The sequence below is a fragment of the Opisthocomus hoazin genome, chromosome W (assembly GCF_030867145.1).
Source record: "Opisthocomus hoazin isolate bOpiHoa1 chromosome W, bOpiHoa1.hap1, whole genome shotgun sequence".
NCBI lineage: Eukaryota > Metazoa > Chordata > Aves > Opisthocomiformes > Opisthocomidae > Opisthocomus > Opisthocomus hoazin.
In genome coordinates, this window is record NC_134453.1 from 36,738,561 (window position 1) to 36,766,449 (window position 27,889).

The 27,889-nt window shown below is 50.7% G+C and overlaps 1 protein-coding gene and 1 long non-coding RNA gene across 2 annotated transcripts; both read right to left on the reverse strand.

Moving 5' to 3' along the window:
• Positions 1-4,964: 4,964 nt before the first annotated feature.
• Positions 4,965-15,024, reverse strand: LOC142365504 (uncharacterized). Its single transcript, XM_075446326.1, has 3 exons — positions 14,972-15,024; positions 7,561-7,929; positions 4,965-6,316 (listed from the first exon to the last, which is right to left on the reverse strand). Exons 1-3 carry the CDS (start codon positions 15,022-15,024, stop codon positions 6,118-6,120), a joined length of 621 nt encoding a protein of 206 aa, XP_075302441.1. The 3' UTR covers positions 4,965-6,117.
• A 2,349-nt stretch (positions 15,025-17,373) lies between these two features.
• LOC142365614 (uncharacterized) lies at positions 17,374-20,444 on the reverse strand. The gene is made up of 2 exons (XR_012766505.1): positions 19,898-20,444; positions 17,374-18,272 (listed from the first exon to the last, which is right to left on the reverse strand). It is a non-coding gene; the product is annotated as an uncharacterized LOC142365614 (long non-coding RNA).
• Positions 20,445-27,889: the final 7,445 nt, after the last annotated feature.

The window sequence follows — 27,889 nt, forward strand, 5'->3', positions numbered from 1 at the left end:
AGATGGGACTCTAGGACACAAGAGGAAGGAGAGCCAGGAAATCCTCCGGACAAGCCCCTTACCAACGCTCACTTGCCGGCAACAATAGGTGAGTTCACCTACGAGACTTGGGCACGGGTGATTCCAGACAAAACTGGGAGTACTCTTGTGTTTAAACTTGCTAAGAGCTTAGCTAAGTCCATTAGAATTTTTGTGAAAATGGGAACTGTACCCAGCGTTGGAAGGGGGACGCCCCTTGCTGAGGTCTTAGAGAATTGGAAGCAAATAACTTTGGCACAAACTTTACAGGAGCGAAGGTTAATTTTGCTGTGCCAGGAGGAATGGCCGTTCCTGACTCGGACTAGAGGAGGAAGACGACCTATGGATATTTGGCCTCCTACAGGAACAACCTTTAAACTCCATAAATTAAAATTTTTAAGGATAATATTGGAAGATTCTGGCAGCCAGGATATTGATTATTGGCATATATGGTATAATTGGGCTTATCGAAGGCGTAAACCACCTAAGACAAAAGTGAGCTCACCTCCCTCCGCCCCAGAGGCCGAGGAGGTTAATTATGAGAGATTTAATTATGTGGCAAAGTAAAATGCCAAGACTGAGAGATGATGCCGAAAAACGTGCACAAATGTCGTCTGGAATAGTTACTGACTATACTCCTAATCGGAATGATGTGAAAACTCTGTTGAGAGAATTATTCCAGATGGATGAAAGAGAAAAGATTTTCCAAAAGGACAGAGAAATTGCTCAAAGAGGGCAAGGGGTAAACCCCTGGCCCACTGAAAATCCTCTTTGCGACCTAACTACTCCAGATGGCATGCAAGCCTACCAGGTTGCTGTCCGGCAATTATTAGATGCCGTGCGGCAGTGTGGTGAAAAGACTGCAAATTGGACAAAAGTTTTAGAGTGCAGACAAAAACCTGATGAACATCCAAGCAATTACTGGACACAGCTAAAAGCAACTTTATTAAAGTATGGGGGGATGACAAGGGAAAATTTTCAGGAACCACTAGCCATTAGTGTTTTTGTGGAACAATCATCCCCAGACATTAATAAATATTTTAAAAAGCACATGCCAGGATGGCAAGGGGAAACCTTAACTGAAATACTTAGTATTGCTACCTTTGTTTGTGACGGAAGAGACGAAGAAAAACAGAAGAGAGAGAGAGTGAGCAACAGAAACAGGAAAGAAAGCGAGAACGACAGGGAAAGGAGAGGGAAATCAGTCTATTGGCGGCTGCTATAACACAAACTTACAACCCCAGGGGAAGAGGTAGGGGTCTCTCAAGAGGAAACCCGAGCGGCAGAGGACGTGGGGGAAAAGCCCCATTTCCCCCATTTCAAAACCAGTCAACTTCTAATACTCTAGAATGTTTTTATTGTGGAAATTCAGGACATCTTCAACAGGAATGTCCGCTTCGCCCAAGAAGTCCTGGACGAGGAGCCACCCCTGCATATCCACCGCGTCCTCATTCGCAGTGAAATATTAGAGACTCCACACTTGCCGGAGAAACGCGAAAATGTCCCTCGAAGGAGTAGAGGTAAATGAGTACGGACGAGTTCCTGCAAAGGTAAATGGGATTTCTGTTCAGTTTTTAGTAGATACGGGAGCAACGTTGTCTCTATTAAGCTATGCCATTCCACAAGTTTCAGAAGAAAAGGTAATTCTACGGGGAGTTGTAGGAGAAGAAGTAAAATACCTCTCTACACCCCTTCCTATTATTTTGGCCGGAAAATTGGCGTGGGGGGAAGGTTTGTGATCTCCCCAAATTCACCCGTATCGTTGCTGGGATGTGACCTTTTGCAGGAATTTGGCACTCAGATACTTCTTGCTCCTAGCGGAATCCAATTGGTAATAACGGGATCTGAAATTATACACATCCCCAAGGACGAAGTTTTATCTTCTAGAATTCCTCAAGGACTCGAAGCGGTTCCCCGGGAACTATGGAGTAACTCTAGCGAAGACTCTTTTCAGTGGTGCCCAGCGACAGGACAAGGGGCAATGGGCACAAAATGAAGCACAGGAAGTTTCGTCTGAACATGAGGAAGAACTTCTTCCCTCTGAGGGTGACGGAGCAGTGGAACAGGCTGCCCAGGGAGGTTGTGGAGTCTCCTTCTCTGGAGATATTCAAGACCCGCCTGGACAAGGTCCTATGCAGCCTGCTCTAGGTGACCCTGCTTCGGCAGGGGGGTTGGACTAGATGACCCACAGAGGTCCCTTCCAACCCCTACCATTCTGTGATTCTGTGAAGACGCAGGATTGCTCTTATCTGCAGAACCGGTAATTATTAAAACAAAAGGAGGCTCGCCCCCTTCGATACCACAGTACCCCATTGTTGATGAAGCTATACCGAGTATACATAAACAAACCGAGTCTTTCTTGAGAAAGGGCACACTTAGAGAATGTCAAAGTCCTTATAATACTCCTATTCTACCCGTAAGCAAACATCGATTATTAGATAAAGATGGGGACCCAGAGTATAGATTTGTTCGAGATCTCTGTGCTGTAAATGAACATGTTATTTCCCCACATCCTGTAGTCCCTGACCCCAGTTTAATTCTTACTCGGATACCTGCGTGCGCTCAATATTATACTGTTTTAGATTTAACTGGAGCATTTTTTAGTATTCCTGTTGCTGAAGAGAGTCAATTAATATCTTTGCCTTTACCTGGCAAGGGAAACAACTGACATGGACCCGATTGCCACAAGGGTTCACTAGCTCACCTACAATCTTTCCTCAAATTTTGAGAAATGACTTCAGGGATTTAAAGTTCCCAGGAGGTTCTGTTAACCGAAGTTAGTCCTGTTGTGTGAGGCTATCGGTGAGAACCCAGCACCAAACCCAACAAACCGGTTTGGCTGGAGACTGGGCTGATAAGCGGCCAAAACTGCGTGAACACGGCAGAAAATCTGACTACGACTCAACCACTTTACGCTAGAAATATGTGCGGCCATCAGGGTCCGTCGAGCTCTCCCTCCATAGCAGCTGGCTGCGCGGCGGCGATCTCCCCTTGAGTAGGGACGCCCCCCAAAGGTTACCCCTCGAGGCCGAGAGATCCCTTACCTGACACCAGGCATCGATGGGTTGGTAAGTGACCTTTTTTTGCATGCATCTAACATTTAAGATACGTACAAGTAAGCTTACGCGATCATCTTTGTATCTCATACTAACTTTAAGCGGATGTTTTCACAGGGGCGCCACCAGCTTCGCCGAGTTGCTCAGCTTTGGCCTGCGGCGAGTCCAGTGCCTAGCTGGCTGGAACCAGCTGTGTCCAGCCCAGGGCAGACCCTGGCCTCTTCTCACAGAGGTCACCCCTGCAGGCTGCACCTGCAGCGCTGTGTCCAGTTCTGGTCCCCACAATTCAAAAAAAACCCAGAAAAACAACAAACCGAAAAAAGACACAGACAGACTGGAGAGGGTCCCGAGGAGGGCCACAAAGACGATCAAAGGGCTGGAGAACCCGCCCTGTGAGGAAAGGCTGAAGGAGTTGGGTCTTTTCTCCCTTGGAGAAGAGAAGGCTCAGGGGGGACCTCGTCACAGCATGCCAGTACCAGTACTTAAAGGGTGGCTACAAAGAGGCCGGAGGTGCTCTCTTCGCGAGGAGCCACATGGAGAAGACAAGGGGCAACGGGTACAAGTTGCACCAGGAGAGAGGTTTCATCTCGATACAAGACAGACATTTTGTCTCAACGCTGGAGGTTTTCAAGATGCGATTGGACAGGGTGCTAGATAATCTCATCTAGGCTCCCTTTGCCACAAAAGGCTGGGCCAGACGATCTTTCGAGGTCCCTGCCCACCTGGGCTGCTCTAGGATGCTACGATTCTTCAGCGGATCACCGTTTAATAACCCTTTGCTCTCTCTGGTTTGGAACAAAGTATCGGCAACGTTGCCAGCGAGGCGAGACATAGATTCCACCAGGCGCCAGAGACCTCCTAAACCTACGGCAATCACCCGGTCTCTCTGAATGTATGAGCCATGCCTAGCTGCTTCAGAATTCCCCCGCCCCCAGAAGCGGGAACACCTTCGGGATACCTTAGGGAGTTTACACAGCCAGAACTTCTCCCCGGGAAGATTAAATAAAGGTGAAGGCCTCGCGTTACTTACGCGCCCGCATCACCAAACTTCACCCCATTGCTTGGGGATACAGAAGAGATGAAGACGCCTTCCAGTGGGCGTCTCTGGTGCCTCAGTAACACGGTGTTTCAAGGGCAACGAAGGATCGCCCTGCTTTCCCGTGCCCATCTCCCTTTTTTAAAAGCCATTAAAGAAAGATGAAGTTTGCCGTCTCCCCGCGATGTAGTTTTGGTTTGGCCCTGGCTGGGATGGAGGCGACTTTCCCCATAGCAGCCCTCACAGTGCTGTGCTTTGCAGTTGTAACACACCAATGTTTTGACTAACTGCTGAGCAGTGCTCCCACAGCATGGAGGCTCTCTCTCCAACCACCCCCAAACTCCAGAAAGCTGGGGGTGGGCAAGAGGTTGGGAGGGGACAGAGCCAGGACAGCTGACCCAAACCGACAAAAGAGAGATTCCACTGTGCTATGGAAGCCCCACAGCTGCCATTCAGACCGAGTGTTTTCCCCTACCATATCCCTCCTCACCAGAAAAGGGATAAAGTGCTCCAACAGGAGTTGGATGCTTCTCCAACACACTGCACTGTGCCAAAACCACCCTCGTATGGCACGCCTGTAGCGTCACGTACAGCGTTTTCTAAAGTGTTAGCAGCGGCCTACACTGGCTTTATGTACATTTGTGTACCACTTCCAAAAAGCTAAGCGTTTGCTTCCCACAAGACGCAGGAGACTGCCAAGCGGTTCCAGCGTCACGCTTCAAATGACTGGCCAAATCACTGCCTAGCTACAAAACGCTGTTAACAGACTGAAACATTCCACATACTTACGCTCCGGGGAGACACCATTTTAACTTGCAGAACTATTTCCCTCAGTAAGACGCTCAAGACAGAGGTGATATCCCCATGCTAAATCTTTATTGTGCAACTGCTGCTCAAAAGCCTTTGTTACCTTCCACAGACACACGTCACAAAAAATGAGACATCGACAGTGGCTAGACTGACGGGCAACAGACGAAATCCATTCAGTGGCGGTTCGTACACGTGGGGCAACTCTTGCGGTGCAAAAATCTTAGCCAGGCGGCCAGCCCAACTGACGGCCACCCAGAATACATAGATGTACGCGACAGACAGGCTGCCCACCCTCGGGCCCTTCATCCACAACCATCCGGAATCCATGTGTCAGGCCCAGGTGAGCAGCACGCTTCTTCCCAGCGGGCATTAAATGCCCAAGAAGCTGGAGAAAGGAAGTACAAAACCGTAAACAAATAAAATAAAAAGCCACACACAAAGAGGGGAGAGGGCAGGAAGGGAAGGAAGGAGAGCAGAGAACCACCCAGAGAAACCAGTTAGCCAATTCCTAGCAATTCAGCCACTGCGCTTCAAACTACCGTCTGTCCGCCTGCAACCGACATTTTCCTCTCTCTCTCAACCATGACAACAGGCATCAGACTGCGCTCCAAAGCGACACCGCATTTTGCACCAGAAGTACATACCCAGGGATGAGCAGTGCTTTATATCCCTACTTTCAGTCAAAAAGCTCAGTTCCGTTACAAGCTAGAGGCAAAAGGTTACAGCGCCAGAAAACCCAAAATAGCCTACCACGCCCTATCAAGAGGGAAAGAGTCTAGTAAATTAGGAACTAATTACAGGTACAGTTTAGCATACAGAAAGCTTCCCCAGTACTTACAGATTCACCAGAACCTTCTGCTTCAGATAACCTGATAATTGGCTCCTTAGGCATGACTAGGAAAAGCGTCGGAGCTTGGGGTGAAAGATCGCGGAACGCAAGGCACTGGAGGAAGAGCAAACAGTTAAAACGTGATTGGCTTCAGAGAAAGGCAATAGCTTAAGCAAATCAATATGCCCCACTGAACTCGTGCAGAAGCAGGTTACCGGATACCCCAAACGCAAGCCGAAACGTTGACTTTTCTTACGTGATATCAATACTTTCTATACACAAAATACAACGTATTTACAGAGCCCCCTCCAGAAGCGGGATTCAGCATGCAAGATGATGGGGGCAAGGAGACGGGCCAGGACTTCACATTAGCGACCTCCAGTATGTTTTGATTTGGGTTGACCATTTCCTAAGCACTTTTTCCATTCGATGTGGTCCACGCAGAGGCAGGAGACAAAGGGCTTAACTGAATCAGCAAAGAATTCGGCGAAGTGGAAGATCAGCGGCCATTCGATTTCCATGCTACAGGGAACTCCAGTACTGAGCAAAAGCATAATCACAGGAAGCCTGCAAGTGCAGCATACCAGTCTGTCTTCTACATTGCACATAAACCCTACCTTCAAGAGCAGAAGACATCCCTAACTGTTAACTGTCAGCAGTTTAATAACAAAATGATACGGGATACTAACTTAAAGTTACCATCATGTAGGTAAGGGCTGCTTCCCCCCCCCCCCAAGTCTGAGCAGCTCGCTCGAGTTCCTAGCACGTCGTGGTGCACCAGCATCCGTGAACCTTGCAAGCATGCTGTTATCACGGCCCCACCTCACCACAGCAACGAGATCTGGGAAGCTTTTGCAGCCTGCAGGATGACCAGTTTCTAGATTTGTTTTTTTTTGTTTGTTTTTCACGAAAAATAAGAAAAGCTGTAATTCTTTGCTTTAATAATCCAGTTTGGGGCTTCAGAACCAAAGCCTTGCACAGCAGAGCTGTGAAATCTCTATAACGCTATTACGAGGCACATCAGGACCTGCATTTCTCCTATGCAGAACTAACTCCTTACGGTCGCTACTCAGACGTCCACTGTTTACACACCCCCCACATCCCCACCCCCCCCCAGCCGAATCCCCGAGGACACTGACTGCGTGTGCTTAATCTACGGTTTCAAGACTATCATCCTACACGAGGCAGGACCGCTCCCATCCCTCGGCAGCAAACTTTGCACGACTTGCAGTGCCAAAGGGATATCACGCGGCAAACGTCTGCGGCTGCCACCAAGAGCGTTACCGTCAGAGGCCCTCCTCTGCGCACGCGCCACGGTGGGCTGGGAACCGAGGCGAGCCGGACAGCACCAGCAACCCAGTACGCGCCGCGGCAGCCGGGGGGGGCACCGAAGAAGCGCGATGTTTTAGGGATGGTGCAGTAGAGAGCGCCACAACCCAGAGAGGCCCCGCCCGTCCCCCGTCCCTCCACCCACCCTGCCGCGCTCCCGGGCACCGCGCAACGGGCCCTCGGCTCAGGGTGCCTGCGAGCGCGGGGAAGGGAAGGGAAGGGAAGGGAAGGGAAGGGAAGGGAAGGGAAGGGAAGGGAAGGGAAGGGAAGGGAAGGGAAGGGAAGGGAAGGGAAGGGAAGGGAAGGGAAGGGAAGGGAAGGGAAGGGAAGGGAAGGGAAGGGAAGGGAAGGGAAGGGAAGGGAAGGGAAGGGAAGGGAAGGGAAGGGAAGGGAAGGGAAGGGAAGGGAAGGGAAGGGAAGGGAAGGGAAGGGAAGGGAAGGGAAGGGAAGGGGGACCGCGCACAGAGCAAAGCCGCGGCTACCTCCTCGTCCTCGTAGATGACGTTGGCGGGGAAGCGCCTTCCCGAAGACAGTGGCGGCGCCCCAATAATCTCGTCAGCCACGACAACGCCCCTTGTCGCCCCCGCGCTTCCTCCACTCGGCCAGGCCCTCCGCGGCGCCCATTGGGCCGCCAGATCGCCGCCGGCCGATCCCGCGTCTCGATGGGCTGTCTCGTCTGTCGTTTTCGCTTGTCCCCGCCCCCCTGGCGGGGCCGCCCTCGTCGACCTGGTGCTTGCCGGGGCTCAGGGAGTTTGCGTGCTCTCGGGGCGCGGAGGGATCCGACCCGGGGGCGGAGGGAGAAGACGTTGGCCGAGTCCGCGGAGGGATCTGCGCCGTGTAGTGCTGCGACCCTGTGGGCGGGCAACGAGGTCTCACAAGAGGCTGGTGTAGCTAGAAGTATTGCTTATTGTTATTTATTACCGCAGCAAGTCCACCCCAAACGTGCTTGTGGCTTTTTGGCGCTGCTCCCTCCAGTCACATGACTGCTTTTGCCAGGGCAGGGCAGGCCTTAACTTTTCAGAACATTTCGCAGAGCCAACAGAAGGTGCTCTAAATTGTTCCCTGAAAGCCCCACTTCAATTGCAGCCGTTTCTAAGCTGCACGCCTCCCGGGAGAAAATAAAATACAAAGCGTGTGTTCAGCACTGGTGGCTTGAGGGCTGGAGGGCAGATCAAGATAGGACTTGCGCTAAGCTGGGTAGGAGGCTTTTAGAAAAATAGGCAGAGCCCCCAAAGCTGCCCGAGGGTGGTCTGTGGTGCCCTGCACCCCCGGGGAGAGCGAGCAATTCGATTGCTCTACACAACTGTAGTGTAACATACATAAACCCTGCTTTCCTCTATATCGGGCTAAGGATAGCCTTAGCCTTCTTTGCGGCAAGGGCACGTTGTCGGCTCGCGTTCAACTTGGTGTCCACCAGGAGCCCCCCACGTCCTTTTCTGCAAAGCTGCTTTCCAGCCAGTCGGCCTCCAGCATATACTGGTGCATGGGGTTGTTCCTCCCCAGGCGCGGGACTTTGCACTTCCCCTTGCTGAACTGCACGAGGCTCCTGCCTGCCCATTTCTCCAGCCCGTCGAGGTCCCTCTGGATGGCAGCACAACCCCCCGGGGTATCAGCCACTCCTCCCAGTTCTGTATCATCAGCAAACTCGCTGAGGGTATGGTCTGTCTACCCATCATCCAGATCATGGATGTGGGAACAGTGATTGCCAGTGAAAACGGAGGAAAAAAATCGTCTGTCTGTAGATCTCCTGTCTTATTTATCGGGGGGGGGGTGTGTGGTGTGGTGTGGTGTGTGTGCGTAGTGTGGTGTGTGTCTTTAGTCTTCCTTTTCTGACCAACGCCCCAGTAGAAGCCCTTCCTACGATTCTTCACACCCCTTGCCAAATTCAGCTCCGGCTGTGCCTTAGCTTTCCTGATCCCATCCCCACGCACCCGGGCAGCATCCTTATATTCTTCCCAGGCTGCCTGTCCCCGCTTCCACTGCCTACGCGTTTCCTTCTCGCGCTTCAGCTCGACCAGAAGGTCCTCACTCAGCCACGTTTGTTACCCGTGCTGCGCGCGTTGGCGTTGAGACGCTTCAGTTGGGCTGTCGACCGCATCACCTTTTTGGAGGATCGCGCCCCAGTTCCTTTGCGGCATTTCTCAGGTGTTCCCCTGTTGGTTCCTAACGCATCAGCAGCCCCTGGCTCTTCTCTGTTGCTCAAAACTCCATCCCCTTCCCCCGCCGAGTCTAGTTTAAAGCCCTCCTTGTGAGTCTGGTCAGCTCGTTGGCGAAGCCCCTCTTGCCCCGCTTGGTCAGGTGAATCCCATCAGCTGCCAACAGACCCGGCTTCTCAAAGGTAGATCCATGATCACAGAAGGCAAAACCTTGAGCATGGCACCAGCTACGCGGCCAGGCATTCACCTGTTCAATTCGCCTCCTCCTTCCTGGACCCATTCCTCTGACTGGGAGGATAGAGGAGACCACCACCTCTGCTCCTGATTCTTTTAACGTTGCTCCGAGGGACATATAGTCTCTTTGGAGGGTTCCAAGTTGCCTCGTCACACCCTACACGGAACAGTAGGAGCGGATGATAATCTGTAGGGTTCACCAGGCTCGGCAGCCTCTCAGTGACGCCACGGATGCGAGCTCCTGGTAGGCAGCAGACTTCTCTAGAGAAACCGTCTGGACAGCAAATGGGTGCTTCGGTGCCTCTCAGTAGGGAATCTCCAATTACTAATACCTTACGTGCTTTTCCGGTGGCACTGGTTCGAATGCGGGTCGGTGGTTGGGTCAGCTTTGCATGGCTGGCTTGTCCTGGATCCTGTCCGTTACTCGCGTGCTCTTCAGTCCCCAAGCCCAGAGCATCCTGTCTGTTATGTAGGGACACTTCAGGAGAGGGGGGAGGGTTCTTCCTTCTAGCCCAAGCACAGACAAGCGTCCAGCCTCCTTCATCTCGTGAGTTACTTGCGTCAGTCAGCTCGAGGTTGGATTCAGGCTCACCTTCCTCTTGCGCAGCCTTAAGGCTCGTTGCGACGGACCGCTCTTGAGCTCGGAGGAAGTGACCCTCTAATATTAACCAGCTTCCTTGGGCCCCTCTTCCCTCCAGGGCCCTATCCCACAGGACGCCTCCAAGCAGATCCCTGAAGAGGCCAGAGTCGGCTCTCCTCAAGTCCAGGGTTGCGAGCTTGCTTTTTACCCTCCTCTCGGGATCCTGAACTCCGCCATCTCACGGCCGCTGCAGCCAAGGCTGCCTTTGGCCTTCGCATCCCCAACGAGCCCCTCCTTGTTGTTCAGCAGGAGGTCCAGCAGAGCACCTCTCCTCGTGCTTTTTCCCCATACTGCGCGCGTTAGCGTGCAGGCACTTCAGAGAGGCACCCCAGCACGTTGACTCCCTAGAAGGGGCTCTGGGGATTTCTCCATTGATGCCGTGAAAAGCCGGAATTGAAGACTCAATAGTTGGCAGACTGTTAAGCAGGTATTCTTTATTGCGACGCCGGGCACACGGGGGATCTCTCCTCCAAACGTGCGCGCCAAACACCCTGTCATTTCAGGTTAGATACAATCACAATATACAGATTCATTATATTTCCGAGAAATGCTTAGCATATTCATGACTTTTCCAAAAACTAATTAGCATATGTTAATGTCTTTAACGCATGTCTGTTAGCGTCCTCGGGTGGTCTTTGAGGGTCTCAAGATGAAGGCTTATACTCCTCATCACAGTGTCTGCTGGTCGACCTTTGTTTCTGCGCAAACTCAGGTCTAAGATTACGTATACCATGTCCTTCCAGGTTGTTTTGCTCCGGTCTTGTCACCCTCTTGGTGCCTCTTTACCTCTGTAGCTTGGTGCATCTGCCCTCCCAAGGCTGAGCTGTCCAAATAACATTATTTAGGAGTCTCTCTATCTTAGAGCTTTCCTATCCCTCCCCAAAACAGCAAGTCAAGTTTGTCCAAGTAGTGTCGTTTAGGAGCCTCTTTATCTTAGCGCTTTCCTGTCTTCTCAAATCAGCAAGGATCTACTTCAGTTTCATTACAATCACTCTGGTAAGTGGAAATTTTACATTTACAGGTATCACCATGATGGTGCCTTGTAGGCACTTCCTTGCTTACATGCAAGTGCTGGAGGTGACCCCGCTTAAGCCCCCTTTTGTTGATTTTGTGATCCCTTCCCGTCACATCACCCCCTGCCCTTTGCTCATTGACCCTGTCCCTCACTCCCTCGCAGGGCTGCTGGTTACTCTCTCCCTCCCCCTCGTTCTTAGTTTAAAGCCCTCCTAATGAGGTCAGCTAGCCTACTGGCAAAAATACCTTTGCCCCGCTTAGTGAGGTGGATCCCCTCTCCCCCAAGCAGACGCTGATCCGCAGACAGGGTCCCACGGTCATAAGAACCCAAACCCCTGTCGCCAGCACCGGCTCCGCAGCCAATTATTGACCCGCATTATCAGTGCCCTCCTCCTCCTCCTCCTCCTCCTCCTCCTCCTCCTCCCACCCTTTCCCCTCACTGGCAGGACTGAGGAGAACACCACCTGGGCCCCCATGCCCTTGACTACCGCCCTCAGAGCTCTGGGGTCATTGCTAGGGGAAGCCTGCTGTGACGGATGCGCTCCTCCTGTCCAAACTAACTGAACTTTGGTCCAGGCAGATGCTCAACAAGCAGGCCTAACCCAAGTTAGTCCTGTTGTGTGAGGCTGTAGAAAATGTTGTATTTACTCGAAAAAGTTAAGAATTTAGGTTAGAATAAGTTAACTATAGTATAAGGCTAAATGCAACCAGAATGCCACTCGAAAGGCCTGAGATGTTGTTCTCAGCCTTGTCCCTTGTACAGACCCACCCGAGACTGGCTTAAAACCCAGTCAAGCTAATCACACAAAGACAATATTAACAAAAGATGATTAATTATCTGAAACAGGTGTATCGCAGTATAGAAGGAAACTTTTTGTATGAGAAAATTGCTCGCTTTAACTAAACTTTTAATAGAACATCTTGAAGCCTCTCGAAGTCTTTCTCAGAATTGTACCAAACAGAATTCACAGAAGAAGATAAAGGACAGGCGACGACCCCGAGCCGACCCTGAAACCAAACGGGACCTGCAACCAGCGAGGGGGAATTCTGCTAAGAGAGAAGAACAGAGAGAATTGAATAAATGATGTATTTAAGGAACTGGACGGTTGCTTAGAAACTTATGAAGATTCTAGACTTGATGCAATCGGTTTAAGAAATGTATATAAACTGGTCTAAGCGAGTTGAGCTTTGCCACTCACTCAGGTGATGGCCCAACTCCGAGTTGTCAATAAAGCAAACCTAGAGGTACTCACGTCTGGTTTTTCCCTTGTAGAGATGGCACCCCAGATGGGACTCTAGGACACAAGAGGAAGGAGAGCCAGGAAATCCTCCGGACAAGCCCCTTACCAACGCTCACTTGCCGGCAACAATAGGTGAGTTCACCTACGAGACTTGGGCACGGGTGATTCCAGACAAAACTGGGAGTACTCTTGTGTTTAAACTTGCTAAGAGCTTAGCTAAGTCCATTAGAATTTTTGTGAAAATGGGAACTGTACCCAGCGTTGGAAGGGGGACGCCCCTTGCTGAGGTCTTAGAGAATTGGAAGCAAATAACTTTGGCACAAACTTTACAGGAGCGAAGGTTAATTTTGCTGTGCCAGGAGGAATGGCCGTTCCTGACTCGGACTAGAGGAGGAGGACGACCTATGGATATTTGGCCTCCTACAGGAACAACCTTTAAACTCCATAAATTAAAATTTTTAAGGATAATATTGGAAGATTCTGGCAGCCAGGATATTGATTATTGGCATATATGGTATAATTGGGCTTATCGAAGGCGTAAACCACCTAAGACAAAAGTGAGCTCTCCTCCCTCCGCCCCAGAGGCCGAGGAGGTTAATTATGAGAGATTTAATTATGTGGCAAAGTAAAATGCCAAGACTGAGAGATGATGCCGAAAAACGTGCACAAATGTCGTCTGGAATAGTTACTGACTATACTCCTAATCGGAATGATGTGAAAACTCTGTTGAGAGAATTATTCCAGATGGATGAAAGAGAAAAGATTTTCCAAAAGGACAGAGAAATTGCTCAAAGAGGGCAAGGGGTAAACCCCTGGCCCACTGAAAATCCTCTTTGCGACCTAACTACTCCAGATGGCATGCAAGCCTACCAGGTTGCTGTCCGGCAATTATTAGATGCCGTGCGGCAGTGTGGTGAAAAGACTGCAAATTGGACAAAAGTTTTAGAGTGCAGACAAAAACCTGATGAACATCCAAGCGATTACTGGACACAGCTAAAAGCAACTTTATTAAAGTATGGGGGGATGACAAGGGAAAATTTTCAGGAACCACTAGCCATTAGTGTTTTTGTGGAACAATCATCCCCAGACATTAATAAATATTTTAAAAAGCACATGCCAGGATGGCAAGGGGAAACCTTAACTGAAATACTTAGTATTGCTACCTTTGTTTGTGACGGAAGAGACGAAGAAAAACAGAAGAGAGAGAGAGAGTGAGAAACAGAAACAGGAAAGAAAGCGAGAACGACAGGGAAAGGAGAGGGAAATCAGTCTATTGGCAGCTGCTATAACACAAACTTACAACCCCAGGGGAAGAGGTAGGGGTCTCTCAAGAGGAAACCCGAGGGGCAGAGGACGTGGGGGAAGAGCCCCATTTCCCCCATTTCAAAACCAGTCAACTTCTAATACTCTAGAATGTTTTTATTGTGGAAATTTAGGACATCTTCAACGGGAATGTCCGCTTCGCCCAAGAAGTCCTGGACGAGGAGCCACCCCTGCATATCCACCGCGTCCTCATTCGCAGTGAAATATTAGAGACTCCACACTTGCCGGAGAAACGCGAAAATGTCCCTCGAAGGAGTAGAGGTAAATGAGTACGGACGAGTTCCTGCAAAGGTAAATGGGATTTCTGTTCAGTTTTTAGTAGATACGGGAGCAACGTTGTCTCTATTAAGCTATGCCATTCCACAAGTTTCAGAAGAAAAGGTAATTCTACGGGGAGTTGTAGGAGAAGAAGTAAAATACCTCTCTACACCCCTTCCTATTATTTTGGCCGGAAAATTGGCGTGGGGGGAAGGTTTGTGATCTCCCCAAATTCACCCGTATCGTTGCTGGGATGTGACCTTTTGCAGGAATTTGGCACTCAGATACTTCTTGCTCCTAGCGGAATCCAATTGGTAATAACGGGATCTGAAATTATACACATCCCCAAGGACGAAGTTTTATCTTCTAGAATTCCTCAAGGACTCGAAGCGGTTCCCCGGGAACTATGGAGTAACTCTAGCGAAGACTCTTTTCAGTGGTGCCCAGCGACAGGACAAGGGGCAATGGGCACAAAATGAAGCATAGGAAGTTCCGTCTGAACATGAGGAAGAACTTCTTCCCTCTGAGGGTGACGGAGCAGTGGAACAGGCTGCCCAGGGAGGTTGTGGAATCTCCTCCTCTGGAGATATTCAAGACCCGCCTGGACAAGGTCCTATGCAGCCTGCTCTAGGTGACCCTGCTTCGGCAGGGGGGTTGGACTAGATGACCCACAGAGGTCCCTTCCAACCCCTACCATTCTGTGATTCTGTGAAGACGCAGGATTGCTCTTATCTGCAGAACCGGTAATTATTAAAACAAAAGGAGGCTCGCCCCCTTCGATACCACAGTACCCCATTGTTGATGAAGCTATACCGAGTATACATAAACAAACCGAGTCTTTCTTGAGAAAGGGCACACTTAGAGAATGTCAAAGTCCTTATAATACTCCTATTCTACCCGTAAGCAAACATCGATTATTAGATAAAGACGGGGACCCAGAGTATAGATTTGTTCGAGATCTCTGTGCTGTAAATGAACATGTTATTTCCCCACATCCTGTAGTCCCTGACCCCAGTTTAATTCTTACTCGGATACCTGCGTGCGCTCAATATTATACTGTTTTAGATTTAACTGGAGCATTTTTTAGTATTCCTGTTGCTGAAGAGAGTCAATTAATATCTTTGCCTTTACCTGGCAAGGGAAACAACTGACATGGACCTGATTGCCACAAGGGTTCACTAGCTCACCTACAATCTTTCCTCAAATTTTGAGAAATGACTTCAGGGATTTAAAGTTCCCAGGAGGTTCTGTTAACCGAAGTTAGTCCTGTTGTGTGAGGCTATCAGTGAGAACCCAGCACCAAACCCAACAAACCGGTTTGGCTGGAGACTGGGCTGATAAGCGGCCAAAACTGCGTGAACACGGCAGAAAATCTGACTACGACTCAACCACTTTACGCTAGAAATATGTGCGGCCATCAGGGTCCGTCGAGCTCTCCCTCCATAGCAGCTGGCTGCGCGGCGGCGATCTCCCCTTGAGTAGGGACGCCCCCCAAAGGTTACCCCTCGAGGCCGAGAGATCCCTTACCTGACACCAGGCATCGATGGGTTGGTAAGTGACCTTTTTTTGCATGCATCTAACATTTAAGATACGTACAAGTAAGCTTACGCGATCATCTTTGTATCCCATACTAACTTTAAGCGGATGTTTTCACAGGGGCACCACCAGCTTCGCCGAGTTGCTCAGCTTTGGCCTGCGGCGAGTCCGGTGCCTAGCTGGCTGGAACCAGCTGTGTCCAGCCCAGGGCAGACCCTGGCCTCTTCTCACAGAGGTCACCCCTGCAGGCTGCACCTGCAGCGCTGTGTCCAGTTCTGGTCCCCACAATTCAAAAAAAACCCAGAAAAACAACAAACCGAAAAAAGACACAGACAGACTGGAGAGGGTCCCGAGGAGGGCCACAAAGACGATCAAAGGGCTGGAGAACCCGCCCTGTGAGGAAAGGCTGAAGGAGTTGGGTCTTTTCTCCCTTGGAGAAGAGAAGGCTCAGGGGGGACCTCGTCACAGCATGCCAGTACCAGTACTTAAAGGGTGGCTACAAAGAGGCCGGAGGTGCTCTCTTCGCGAGGAGCCACATGGAGAAGACAAGGGGCAACGGGTACAAGTTGCACCAGGAGAGAGGTTTCATCTCGATACAAGACAGACATTTTGTCTCAACGCTGGAGGTTTTCAAGATGCGATTGGACAGGGTGCTAGATAATCTCATCTAGGCTCCCTTTGCCACAAAAGGCTGGGCCAGACGATCTTTCGAGGTCCCTGCCCACCTGGGCTGCTCCAGGATGCTACAGTTCTTCAGCAGATCACCGTTTAATAACCCTTTGCTCTCTCTGGTTTGGAACAAAGTATCGGCAACGTTGCCAGCGAGGCGAGACATAGATTCCACCAGGCGCCAGAGACCTCCTAAACCTACGGCAATCACCCGGTCTCTCTGAATGTATGAGCCATGCCTAGCTGCTTCAGAATTCCCCCGCCCCCAGAAGCGGGAACACCTTCGGGATACCTTAGGGAGTTTACACAGCCAGAACTTCTCCCCGGGAAGATTAAATAAAGGTGAAGGCCTCGCGTTACTTACACGCCCGCATCACCAAACTTCACCCCATTGCTTGGGGATACAGAAGAGATGAAGACGCCTTCCAGTGGGCGTCTCTGGTGCCTCAGTAACACGGTGTTTCAAGGGCAACGAAGGATCGCCCTGCTTTCCCGTGCCCATCTCCCTTTTTTAAAAGCCATTAAAGAAAGATGAAGTTTGCCGTCTCCCCGCGATGTAGTTTTGGTTTGGCCCTGGCTGGGATGGAGGCGACTTTCCCCATAGCAGCCCTCACAGTGCTGTGCTTTGCAGTTGTAACACACCAATGTTTTGACTAACTGCTGAGCAGTGCTCCCACAGCATGGAGGCTCTCTCTCCAACCACCCCCAAACTCCAGAAAGCTGGGGGTGGGCAAGAGGTTGGGAGGGGACAGAGCCAGGACAGCTGACCCAAACCGACAAAAGAGAGATTCCACTGTGCTATGGAAGCCCCACAGCTGCCATTCAGACCGAGTGTTTTCCCCTACCATATCCCTCCTCACCAGAAAAGGGATAAAGTGCTCCAACAGGAGTTGGATGCTTCTCCAACACACTGCACTGTGCCAAAACCACCCTCGTATGGCACGCCTGTAGCGTCACGTACAGCGTTTTCTAAAGTGTTAGCAGCGGCCTACACTGGCTTTATGTACATTTGTGTACCACTTCCAAAAAGCTAAGCGTTTGCTTCCCACAAGACGCAGGAGACTGCCAAGCGGTTCCAGCGTCACGCTTCAAATGACTGGCCAAATCACTGCCTAGCTACAGAACGCTGTTAACAGACTGAAACATTCCACATACTTACGCTCCGGGGAGACACCATTTTAACTTGCAGAACTATTTCCCTCAGTAAGACGCTCAAGACAGAGGTGATATCCCCATGCTAAATCTTTATTGTGCAACTGCTGCTCAAAAGCCTTTGTTACCTTCCACAGACACACGTCACAAAAAATGAGACATCGACAGTAGCTAGATTGACGGGCAACAGACGAAATCCATTCAGTGGCGGTTCGTACACGTGGGGCAACTCTTGCGGTGCAAAAATCTTAGCCAGGCGGCCAGCCCAACTGACGGCCACCCAGAATACGTAGATGTACGCGACAGACAGGCTGCCCACCCTCGGGCCCTTCATCCACAACCATCCGGAATCCATGTGTCAGGCCCAGGTGAGCAGCACGCTTCTTCCCAGCGGGCATTAAATGCCCAAGAAGCTGGAGAAAGGAAGTACAAAACCGTAAACAAATAAAATAAAAAGCCACACACAAAGAGGGGAGAGGGCAGGAAGGGAAGGAAGGAGAGCAGAGAACCACCCAGAGAAACCAGTTAGCCAATTCCTAGCAATTCAGCCACTGCGCTTCAAACTACCGTCTGTCCGCCTGCAACCGACATTTTCCTCTCTCTCTCAACCATGACAACAGGCATCAGACTGCGCTCCAAAGCGACACCGCATTTTGCACCAGAAGTACATACCCAGGGATGAGCAGTGCTTTATATCCCTACTTTCAGTCAAAAAGCTCAGTTCCGTTACAAGCTAGAGGCAAAAGGTTACAGCGCCAGAAAACCCAAAATAGCCTACCGCGCCCTATCAAGAGGGAAAGAGTCTAGTAAATTAGGAACTAATTACAGGTACAGTTTAGCATACAGAAAGCTTCCCCAGTACTTACAGATTCACCAGAACCTTCTGCTTCAGATAACCTGATAATTGGCTCCTTAGGCATGACTAGGAAAAGCGTCGGAGCTTGGGGTGAAAGATCACGGAACGCAAGGCACTGGAGGAAGAGCAAACAGTTAAAACGTGATTGGCTTCAGAGAAAGGCAATAGCTTAAGCAAATCAATATGCCCCACTGAACTCGTGCAGAAGCAGGTTACCGGATACCCCAAACGCAAGCCGAAACGTTGACTTTTCTTACGTGATATCAATACTTTCTATACACAAAATACAACGTATTTACAGAGCCCCCTCCAGAAGCGGGATTCAGCATGCAAGATGATGGGGGCAAGGAGACGGGCCAGGACTTCACATTAGCGACCTCCAGTATGTTTTGATTTGGGTTGACCATTTCCTAAGCACTTTTTCCATTCGATGTGGTCCACGCAGAGGCAGGAGACAAAGGGCTTAACTGAATCAGCAAAGAATTCGGCGAAGTGGAAGATCAGCGGCCATTCGATTTCCATGCTACAGGGAACTCCAGTACTGAGCAAAAGCATAATCACAGGAAGCCTGCAAGTGCAGCATACCAGTCTGTCTTCTACATTGCACATAAACCCTACCTTCAAGAGCAGAAGACATCCCTAACTGTTAACTGTCAGCAGTTTAATAACAAAATGATACGGGATACTAACTTAAAGTTACCATCATGTAGGTAAGGGCTGCTTCCCCCCCCCCCCCAAGTCTGAGCAGCTCGCTCGAGTTCCTAGCACGTCGTGGTGCACCAGCATCCGTGAACCTTGCAAGCATGCTGTTATCACGGCCCCACCTCACCACAGCAACGAGATCTGGGAAGCTTTTGCAGCCTGCAGGATGACCAGTTTCTAGATTTGTTTTTTTTTGTTTGTTTTTCACGAAAAATAAGAAAAGCTGTAATTCTTTGCTTTAATAATCCAGTTTGGGGCTTCAGAACCAAAGCCTTGCACAGCAGAGCTGTGAAATCTCTATAATGCTATTACGAGGCACATCAGGACCTGCATTTCTCCTATGCAGAACTAACTCCTTACGGTCGCTACTCAGACGTCCACTGTTTACACACCCCCCACATCCCCACCCCCCCCCCAGCCGAATCCCCGAGGACACTGACTGCGTGTGCTTAATCTACGGTTTCAAGACTATCATCCTACACGAGGCAGGACCGCTCCCATCCCTCGGCAGCAAACTTTGCACGACTTGCAGTGCCAAAGGGATATCACGCGGCAAACGTCTGCGGCTGCCACCAAGAGCGTTACCGTCAGAGGCCCTCCTCTGCGCACGCGCCACGGTGGGGCTGGGAACCGAGGCGAGCCGGACAGCACCAGCAACCCAGTACGCGCCGCGGCAGCCGGGGGGGGCACCGAAGAAGCGCGATGTTTTAGGGATGGTGCAGTAGAGAGCGCCACAACCCAGAGAGGCCCCGCCCGTCCCCCGTCCCTCCACCCACCCTGCCGCGCTCCCGGGCACCGCGCAACGGGCCCTCGGCTCAGGGTGCCTGCGAGCGCGGGGGAGGGAAGGGAAGGGAAGGGAAGGGAAGGGAAGGGAAGGGAAGGGAAGGGAAGGGAAGGGAAGGGAAGGGAAGGGAAGGGAAGGGAAGGGAAGGGAAGGGAAGGGAAGGGAAGGGAAGGGAAGGGAAGGGAAGGGAAGGGAAGGGAAGGGAAGGGAAGGGAAGGGAAGGGGGACCGCGCACAGAGCAAAGCCGCGGCGACCTCCTCGTCCTCGTAGATGACGTTGGCGAGGAAGCGCCTTCCCGAAGACAGTGGCGGCGCCCCAATAATCTCGTCAGCCACGACAACGCCCCTTGTCGCCCCCGCGCTTCCTCCACTCGGCCAGGCCCTCCGCGGCGCCCATTGGGCCGCCAGATCGCCGCCGGCCGATCCCGCGTCTCGATGGGCTGTCTCGTCTGTCGTTTTCGCTTGTCCCCGCCCCCCTGGCGGGGCCGCCCTCGTCGACCTGGTGCTTGCCGGGGCTCAGGGAGTTTGCGTGCTCTCGGGGCGCGGAGGGATCCGACCCGGGGGCGGAGGGAGAAGACGTTGGCCGAGTCCGCGGAGGGATCTGCGCCGTGTAGTGCTGCGACCCTGTGGGCGGGCAACGAGGTCTCACAAGAGGCTGGTGTAGCTAGAAGTACTGCTTACTGTTATTTATTACCGCAGCAAGTCCACCCCAAACGTGCTTGTGGCTTTTTGGCGCTGCTCCCTCCAGTCACATGACTGCTTTTGCCAGGGCAGGGCAGGCCTTAACTTTTCAGAACATTTCGCAGAGCCAACAGAAGGTGCTCTAAATTGTTCCCTGAAAGCCCCACTTCAATTGCAGCCGTTTCTAAGCTGCACGCCTCCCGGGAGAAAATAAAATACAAAGCGTGTGTTCAGCACTGGTGGCTTGAGGGCTGGAGGGCAGATCAAGATAGGACTTGCGCTAAGCTGGGTAGGAGGCTTTTAGAAAAATAGGCAGAGCCCCCAAAGCTGCCCGAGGGTGGTCTGTGGTGCCCTGCACCCCCGGGGAGAGCGAGCAATTCGATTGCTCTACACAACTGTAGTGTAACATACATAAACCCTGCTTTCCTCTATATCGGGCTAAGGATAGCCTTAGCCGCCTTTGCGGCAAGGGCACGTTGTCGGCTCGCGTTCAACTTGGTGTCCACCAGGAGCCCCCCACGTCCTTTTCTGCAAAGCTGCTTTCCAGCCAGTCGGCCTCCAGCATATACTGGTGCATGGGGTTGTTCCTCCCCAGGCGCGGGACTTTGCACTTCCCCTTGCTGAACTGCACGAGGCTCCTGCCTGCCCATTTCTCCAGCCCGTCGAGGTCCCTCTGGATGGCAGCACAACCCCCCGGGGTATCAGCCACTCCTCCCAGTTCTGTATCATCAGCAAACTCGCTGAGGGTATGGTCTGTCTACCCATCATCCAGATCATGGATGTGGGAACAGTGATTGCCAGTGAAAACGGAGGAAAAAAATCGTCTGTCTGTAGATCTCCTGTCTTATTTATCGGGGGGGGGGTGTGTGGTGTGGTGTGGTGTGTGTGCGTAGTGTGGTGTGTGTCTTTAGTCTTCCTTTTCTGACCAACGCCCCAGTAGAAGCCCTTCCTACGATTCTTCACACCCCTTGCCAAATTCAGCTCCGGCTGTGCCTTAGCTTTCCTGATCCCATCCCCACGCACCCGGGCAGCATCCTTATATTCTTCCCAGGCTGCCTGTCCCCGCTTCCACTGCCTACGCGTTTCCTTCTCGCGCTTCAGCTCGACCAGAAGGTCCTCACTCAGCCACGTTTGTTACCCGTGCTGCGCGCGTTGGCGTTGAGACGCTTCAGTTGGGCTGTCGACCGCATCACCTTTTTGGAGGATCGCGCCCCAGTTCCTTTGCGGCATTTCTCAGGTGTTCCCCTGTTGGTTCCTAACGCATCAGCAGCCCCTGGCTCTTCTCTGTTGCTCAAAACTCCATCCCCTTCCCCCGCCGAGTCTAGTTTAAAGCCCTCCTTGTGAGTCTGGTCAGCTCGTTGGCGAAGCCCCTCTTGCCCCGCTTGGTCAGGTGAATCCCATCAGCTGCCAACAGACCCGGCTTCTCAAAGGTAGATCCATGATCACAGAAGGCAAAACCTTGAGCATGGCACCAGCTACGCGGCCAGGCATTCACCTGTTCAATTCGCCTCCTCCTTCCTGGACCCATTCCTCTGACTGGGAGGATAGAGGAGACCACCACCTCTGCTCCTGATTCTTTTAACGTTGCTCCGAGGGACATATAGTCTCTTTGGAGGGTTCCAAGTTGCCTCGTCACACCCTACACGGAACAGTAGGAGCGGATGATAATCTGTAGGGTTCACCAGGCTCGGCAGCCTCTCAGTGACGCCACGGATGCGAGCTCCTGGTAGGCAGCAGACTTCTCTAGAGAAACCGTCTGGACAGCAAATGGGTGCTTCGGTGCCTCTCAGTAGGGAATCTCCAATTACTAATACCTTACGTGCTTTTCCGGTGGCACTGGTTCGAATGCGGGTCGGTGGTTGGGTCAGCTTTGCATGGCTGGCTTGTCCTGGATCCTGTCCGTTACTCGCGTGCTCTTCAGTCCCCAAGCCCAGAGCATCCTGTCTGTTATGTAGGGACACTTCAGGAGAGGGGGGAGGGTTCTTCCTTCTAGCCCAAGCACAGACAAGCGTCCAGCCTCCTTCATCTCGTGAGTTACTTGCGTCAGTCAGCTCGAGGTTGGATTCAGGCTCACCTTCCTCTTGCGCAGCCTTAAGGCTCGTTGCGACGGACCGCTCTTGAGCTCGGAGGAAGTGACCCTCTAATATTAACCAGCTTCCTTGGGCCCCTCTTCCCTCCAGGGCCCTATCCCACAGGACGCCTCCAAGCAGATCCCTGAAGAGGCCAGAGTCGGCTCTCCTCAAGTCCAGGGTTGCGAGCTTGCTTTTTACCCTCCTCTCGGGATCCTGAACTCCGCCATCTCACGGCCGCTGCAGCCAAGGCTGCCTTTGGCCTTTGCATCCCCAACGAGCCCCTCCTTGTTGTTCAGCAGGAGGTCCAGCAGAGCACCTCTCCTCGTGCTTTTTCCCCATACTGCGCGCGTTAGCGTGCAGGCACTTCAGAGAGGCACCCCAGCACGTTGACTCCCTAGAAGGGGCTCTGGGGATTTCTCCATTGATGCCGTGAAAAGCCGGAATTGAAGACTCAATAGTTGGCAGACTGTTAAGCAGGTATTCTTTATTGCAGCGCTGGGCACACGGGGGATCTCTCCTCCAAACGTGCACGCCAAACACCCTGTCATTTCAGGTTAGATACAATCACAATATACAGATTCATTATATTTCCGAGAAATGCTTAGCATATTCATGACTTTTCCAAAAACTAATTAGCATATGTTAATGTCTTTAACGCATGTCTGTTAGCGTCCTCGGGTGGTCTTTGAGGGTCTCAAGATGAAGGCTTATACTCCTCATCACAGTGTCTGCTGGTCGACCTTTGTTTCTGCGCAAACTCAGGTCTAAGATTACGTATACCATGTCCTTCCAGGTTGTTTTGCTCCGGTCTTGTCACCCTCTTGGTGCCTCTTTACCTCTGTAGCTTGGTGCATCTGCCCTCCCAAGGCTGAGCTGTCCAAATAACATTATTTAGGAGTCTCTCTATCTTAGAGCTTTCCTATCCCTCCCCAAAACAGCAAGTCAAGTTTGTCCAAGTAGTGTCGTTTAGGAGCCTCTTTATCTTAGCGCTTTCCTGTCTTCTCAAATCAGCAAGGATCTACTTCAGTTTCATTACAATCACTCTGGTAAGTGGAAATTTTACATTTACAGGTATCACCATGATGGTGCCTTGTAGGCACTTCCTTGCTTACATGCAAGTGCTGGAGGTGACCCCGCTTAAGCCCCCTTTTGTTGATTTTGTGATCCCTTCCCGTCACATCACCCCCTGCCCTTTGCTCATTGACCCTGTCCCTCACTCCCTCGCAGGGCTGCTGGTTACTCTCTCCCTCCCCCTCGTTCTTAGTTTAAAGCCCTCCTAATGAGGTCAGCTAGCCTACTGGCAAAAATACCTTTGCCCCGCTTAGTGAGGTGGATCCCCTCTCCCCCAAGCAGACGCTGATCCGCAGACAGGGTCCCACGGTCATAAGAACCCAAACCCCTGTCGCCAGCACCGGCTCCGCAGCCAATTATTGACCCGCATTATCAGTGCCCTCCTCCTCCTCCTCCTCCTCCTCCTCCTCCTCCTCCTCCTCCCACCCTTTCCCCTCACTGGCAGGACTGAGGAGAACACCACCTGGGCCCCCATGCCCTTGACTACCGCCCTCAGAGCTCTGGGGTCATTGCTAGGGGAAGCCTGCTGTGACGGATGCGCTCCTCCTGTCCAAACTAACTGAACTTTGGTCCAGGCAGATGCTCAACAAGCAGGCCTAACCCAAGTTAGTCCTGTTGTGTGAGGCTGTAGAAAATGTTGTATTTACTCGAAAAAGTTAAGAATTTAGGTTAGAATAAGTTAACTATAGTATAAGGCTAAATGCAACCAGAATGCCACTCGAAAGGCCTGAGATGTTGTTCTCAGCCTTGTCCCTTGTACAGACCCACCCGAGACTGGCTTAAAACCCAGTCAAGCTAATCACACAAAGACAATATTAACAAAAGATGATTAATTATCTGAAACAGGTGTATCGCAGTATAGAAGGAAACTTTTTGTATGAGAAAATTGCTCGCTTTAACTAAACTTTTAATAGAACATCTTGAAGCCTCTCGAAGTCTTTCTCAGAATTGTACCAAACAGAATTCACAGAAGAAGATAAAGGACAGGCGACGACCCCGAGCCGACCCTGAAACCAAACGGGACCTGCAACCAGCGAGGGGGAATTCTGCTAAGAGAGAAGAACAGAGAGAATTGAATAAATGATGTATTTAAGGAACTGGACGGTTGCTTAGAAACTTATGAAGATTCTAGACTTGATGCAATCGGTTTAAGAAATGTATATAAACTGGTCTAAGCGAGTTGAGCTTTGCCACTCACTCAGGTGATGGCCCAACTCCGAGTTGTCAATAAAGCAAACCTAGAGGTACTCACGTCTGGTTTTTCCCTTGTAGAGATGGCACCCCAGATGGGACTCTAGGACACAAGAGGAAGGAGAGCCAGGAAATCCTCCGGACAAGCCCCTTACCAACGCTCACTTGCCGGCAACAATAGGTGAGTTCACCTACGAGACTTGGGCACGGGTGATTCCAGACAAAACTGGGAGTACTCTTGTGTTTAAACTTGCTAAGAGCTTAGCTAAGTCCATTAGAATTTTTGTGAAAATGGGAACTGTACCCAGCGTTGGAAGGGGGACGCCCCTTGCTGAGGTCTTAGAGAATTGGAAGCAAATAACTTTGGCACAAACTTTACAGGAGCGAAGGTTAATTTTGCTGTGCCAGGAGGAATGGCCGTTCCTGACTCGGACTAGAGGAGGAGGACGACCTATGGATATTTGGCCTCCTACAGGAACAACCTTTAAACTCCATAAATTAAAATTTTTAAGGATAATATTGGAAGATTCTGGCAGCCAGGATATTGATTATTGGCATATATGGTATAATTGGGCTTATCGAAGGCGTAAACCACCTAAGACAAAAGTGAGCTCTCCTCCCTCCGCCCCAGAGGCCGAGGAGGTTAATTATGAGAGATTTAATTATGTGGCAAAGTAAAATGCCAAGACTGAGAGATGATGCCGAAAAACGTGCACAAATGTCGTCTGGAATAGTTACTGACTATACTCCTAATCGGAATGATGTGAAAACTCTGTTGAGAGAATTATTCCAGATGGATGAAAGAGAAAAGATTTTCCAAAAGGACAGAGAAATTGCTCAAAGAGGGCAAGGGGTAAACCCCTGGCCCACTGAAAATCCTCTTTGCGACCTAACTACTCCAGATGGCATGCAAGCCTACCAGGTTGCTGTCCGGCAATTATTAGATGCCGTGCGGCAGTGTGGTGAAAAGACTGCAAATTGGACAAAAGTTTTAGAGTGCAGACAAAAACCTGATGAACATCCAAGCGATTACTGGACACAGCTAAAAGCAACTTTATTAAAGTATGGGGGGATGACAAGGGAAAATTTTCAGGAACCACTAGCCATTAGTGTTTTTGTGGAACAATCATCCCCAGACATTAATAAATATTTTAAAAAGCACATGCCAGGATGGCAAGGGGAAACCTTAACTGAAATACTTAGTATTGCTACCTTTGTTTGTGACGGAAGAGACGAAGAAAAACAGAAGAGAGAGAGAGAGTGAGAAACAGAAACAGGAAAGAAAGCGAGAACGACAGGGAAAGGAGAGGGAAATCAGTCTATTGGCAGCTGCTATAACACAAACTTACAACCCCAGGGGAAGAGGTAGGGGTCTCTCAAGAGGAAACCCGAGGGGCAGAGGACGTGGGGGAAGAGCCCCATTTCCCCCATTTCAAAACCAGTCAACTTCTAATACTCTAGAATGTTTTTATTGTGGAAATTTAGGACATCTTCAACGGGAATGTCCGCTTCGCCCAAGAAGTCCTGGACGAGGAGCCACCCCTGCATATCCACCGCGTCCTCATTCGCAGTGAAATATTAGAGACTCCACACTTGCCGGAGAAACGCGAAAATGTCCCTCGAAGGAGTAGAGGTAAATGAGTACGGACGAGTTCCTGCAAAGGTAAATGGGATTTCTGTTCAGTTTTTAGTAGATACGGGAGCAACGTTGTCTCTATTAAGCTATGCCATTCCACAAGTTTCAGAAGAAAAGGTAATTCTACGGGGAGTTGTAGGAGAAGAAGTAAAATACCTCTCTACACCCCTTCCTATTATTTTGGCCGGAAAATTGGCGTGGGGGGAAGGTTTGTGATCTCCCCAAATTCACCCGTATCGTTGCTGGGATGTGACCTTTTGCAGGAATTTGGCACTCAGATACTTCTTGCTCCTAGCGGAATCCAATTGGTAATAACGGGATCTGAAATTATACACATCCCCAAGGACGAAGTTTTATCTTCTAGAATTCCTCAAGGACTCGAAGCGGTTCCCCGGGAACTATGGAGTAACTCTAGCGAAGACTCTTTTCAGTGGTGCCCAGCGACAGGACAAGGGGCAATGGGCACAAAATGAAGCATAGGAAGTTCCGTCTGAACATGAGGAAGAACTTCTTCCCTCTGAGGGTGACGGAGCAGTGGAACAGGCTGCCCAGGGAGGTTGTGGAATCTCCTCCTCTGGAGATATTCAAGACCCGCCTGGACAAGGTCCTATGCAGCCTGCTCTAGGTGACCCTGCTTCGGCAGGGGGGTTGGACTAGATGACCCACAGAGGTCCCTTCCAACCCCTACCATTCTGTGATTCTGTGAAGACGCAGGATTGCTCTTATCTGCAGAACCGGTAATTATTAAAACAAAAGGAGGCTCGCCCCCTTCGATACCACAGTACCCCATTGTTGATGAAGCTATACCGAGTATACATAAACAAACCGAGTCTTTCTTGAGAAAGGGCACACTTAGAGAATGTCAAAGTCCTTATAATACTCCTATTCTACCCGTAAGCAAACATCGATTATTAGATAAAGACGGGGACCCAGAGTATAGATTTGTTCGAGATCTCTGTGCTGTAAATGAACATGTTATTTCCCCACATCCTGTAGTCCCTGACCCCAGTTTAATTCTTACTCGGATACCTGCGTGCGCTCAATATTATACTGTTTTAGATTTAACTGGAGCATTTTTTAGTATTCCTGTTGCTGAAGAGAGTCAATTAATATCTTTGCCTTTACCTGGCAAGGGAAACAACTGACATGGACCCGATTGCCACAAGGGTTCACTAGCTCACCTACAATCTTTCCTCAAATTTTGAGAAATGACTTCAGGGATTTAAAGTTCCCAGGAGGTTCTGTTAACCGAAGTTAGTCCTGTTGTGTGAGGCTATCAGTGAGAACCCAGCACCAAACCCAACAAACCGGTTTGGCTGGAGACTGGGCTGATAAGCGGCCAAAACTGCGTGAACACGGCAGAAAATCTGACTACGACTCAACCACTTTACGCTAGAAATATGTGCGGCCATCAGGGTCCGTCGAGCTCTCCCTCCATAGCAGCTGGCTGCGCGGCGGCGATCTCCCCTTGAGTAGGGACGCCCCCCAAAGGTTACCCCTCGAGGCCGAGAGATCCCTTACCTGACACCAGGCATCGATGGGTTGGTAAGTGACCTTTTTTTGCATGCATCTAACATTTAAGATACGTACAAGTAA

Excerpts from the sequence above, each read along its gene's own strand:
- LOC142365504 (XM_075446326.1), bottom strand. The coding sequence starts at position 15,024 with ATGCTCCAGTTAAATCTAAAACAGTATAATATTGAGCGCACGCAGGTA. Across the intron at positions 7,930-14,971 it reads GAGCGCACGCAGGTATCCGA|GGTCGCAGCACTACACGGCG; the intron begins GTAAGAATTAAA and ends GCCCGCCCACAG. Across the intron at positions 6,317-7,560 it reads TCATCTACGAGGACGAGGAG|GCTTCCTGTGATTATGCTTT; the intron begins GTAGCCGCGGCT and ends CTGCACTTGCAG.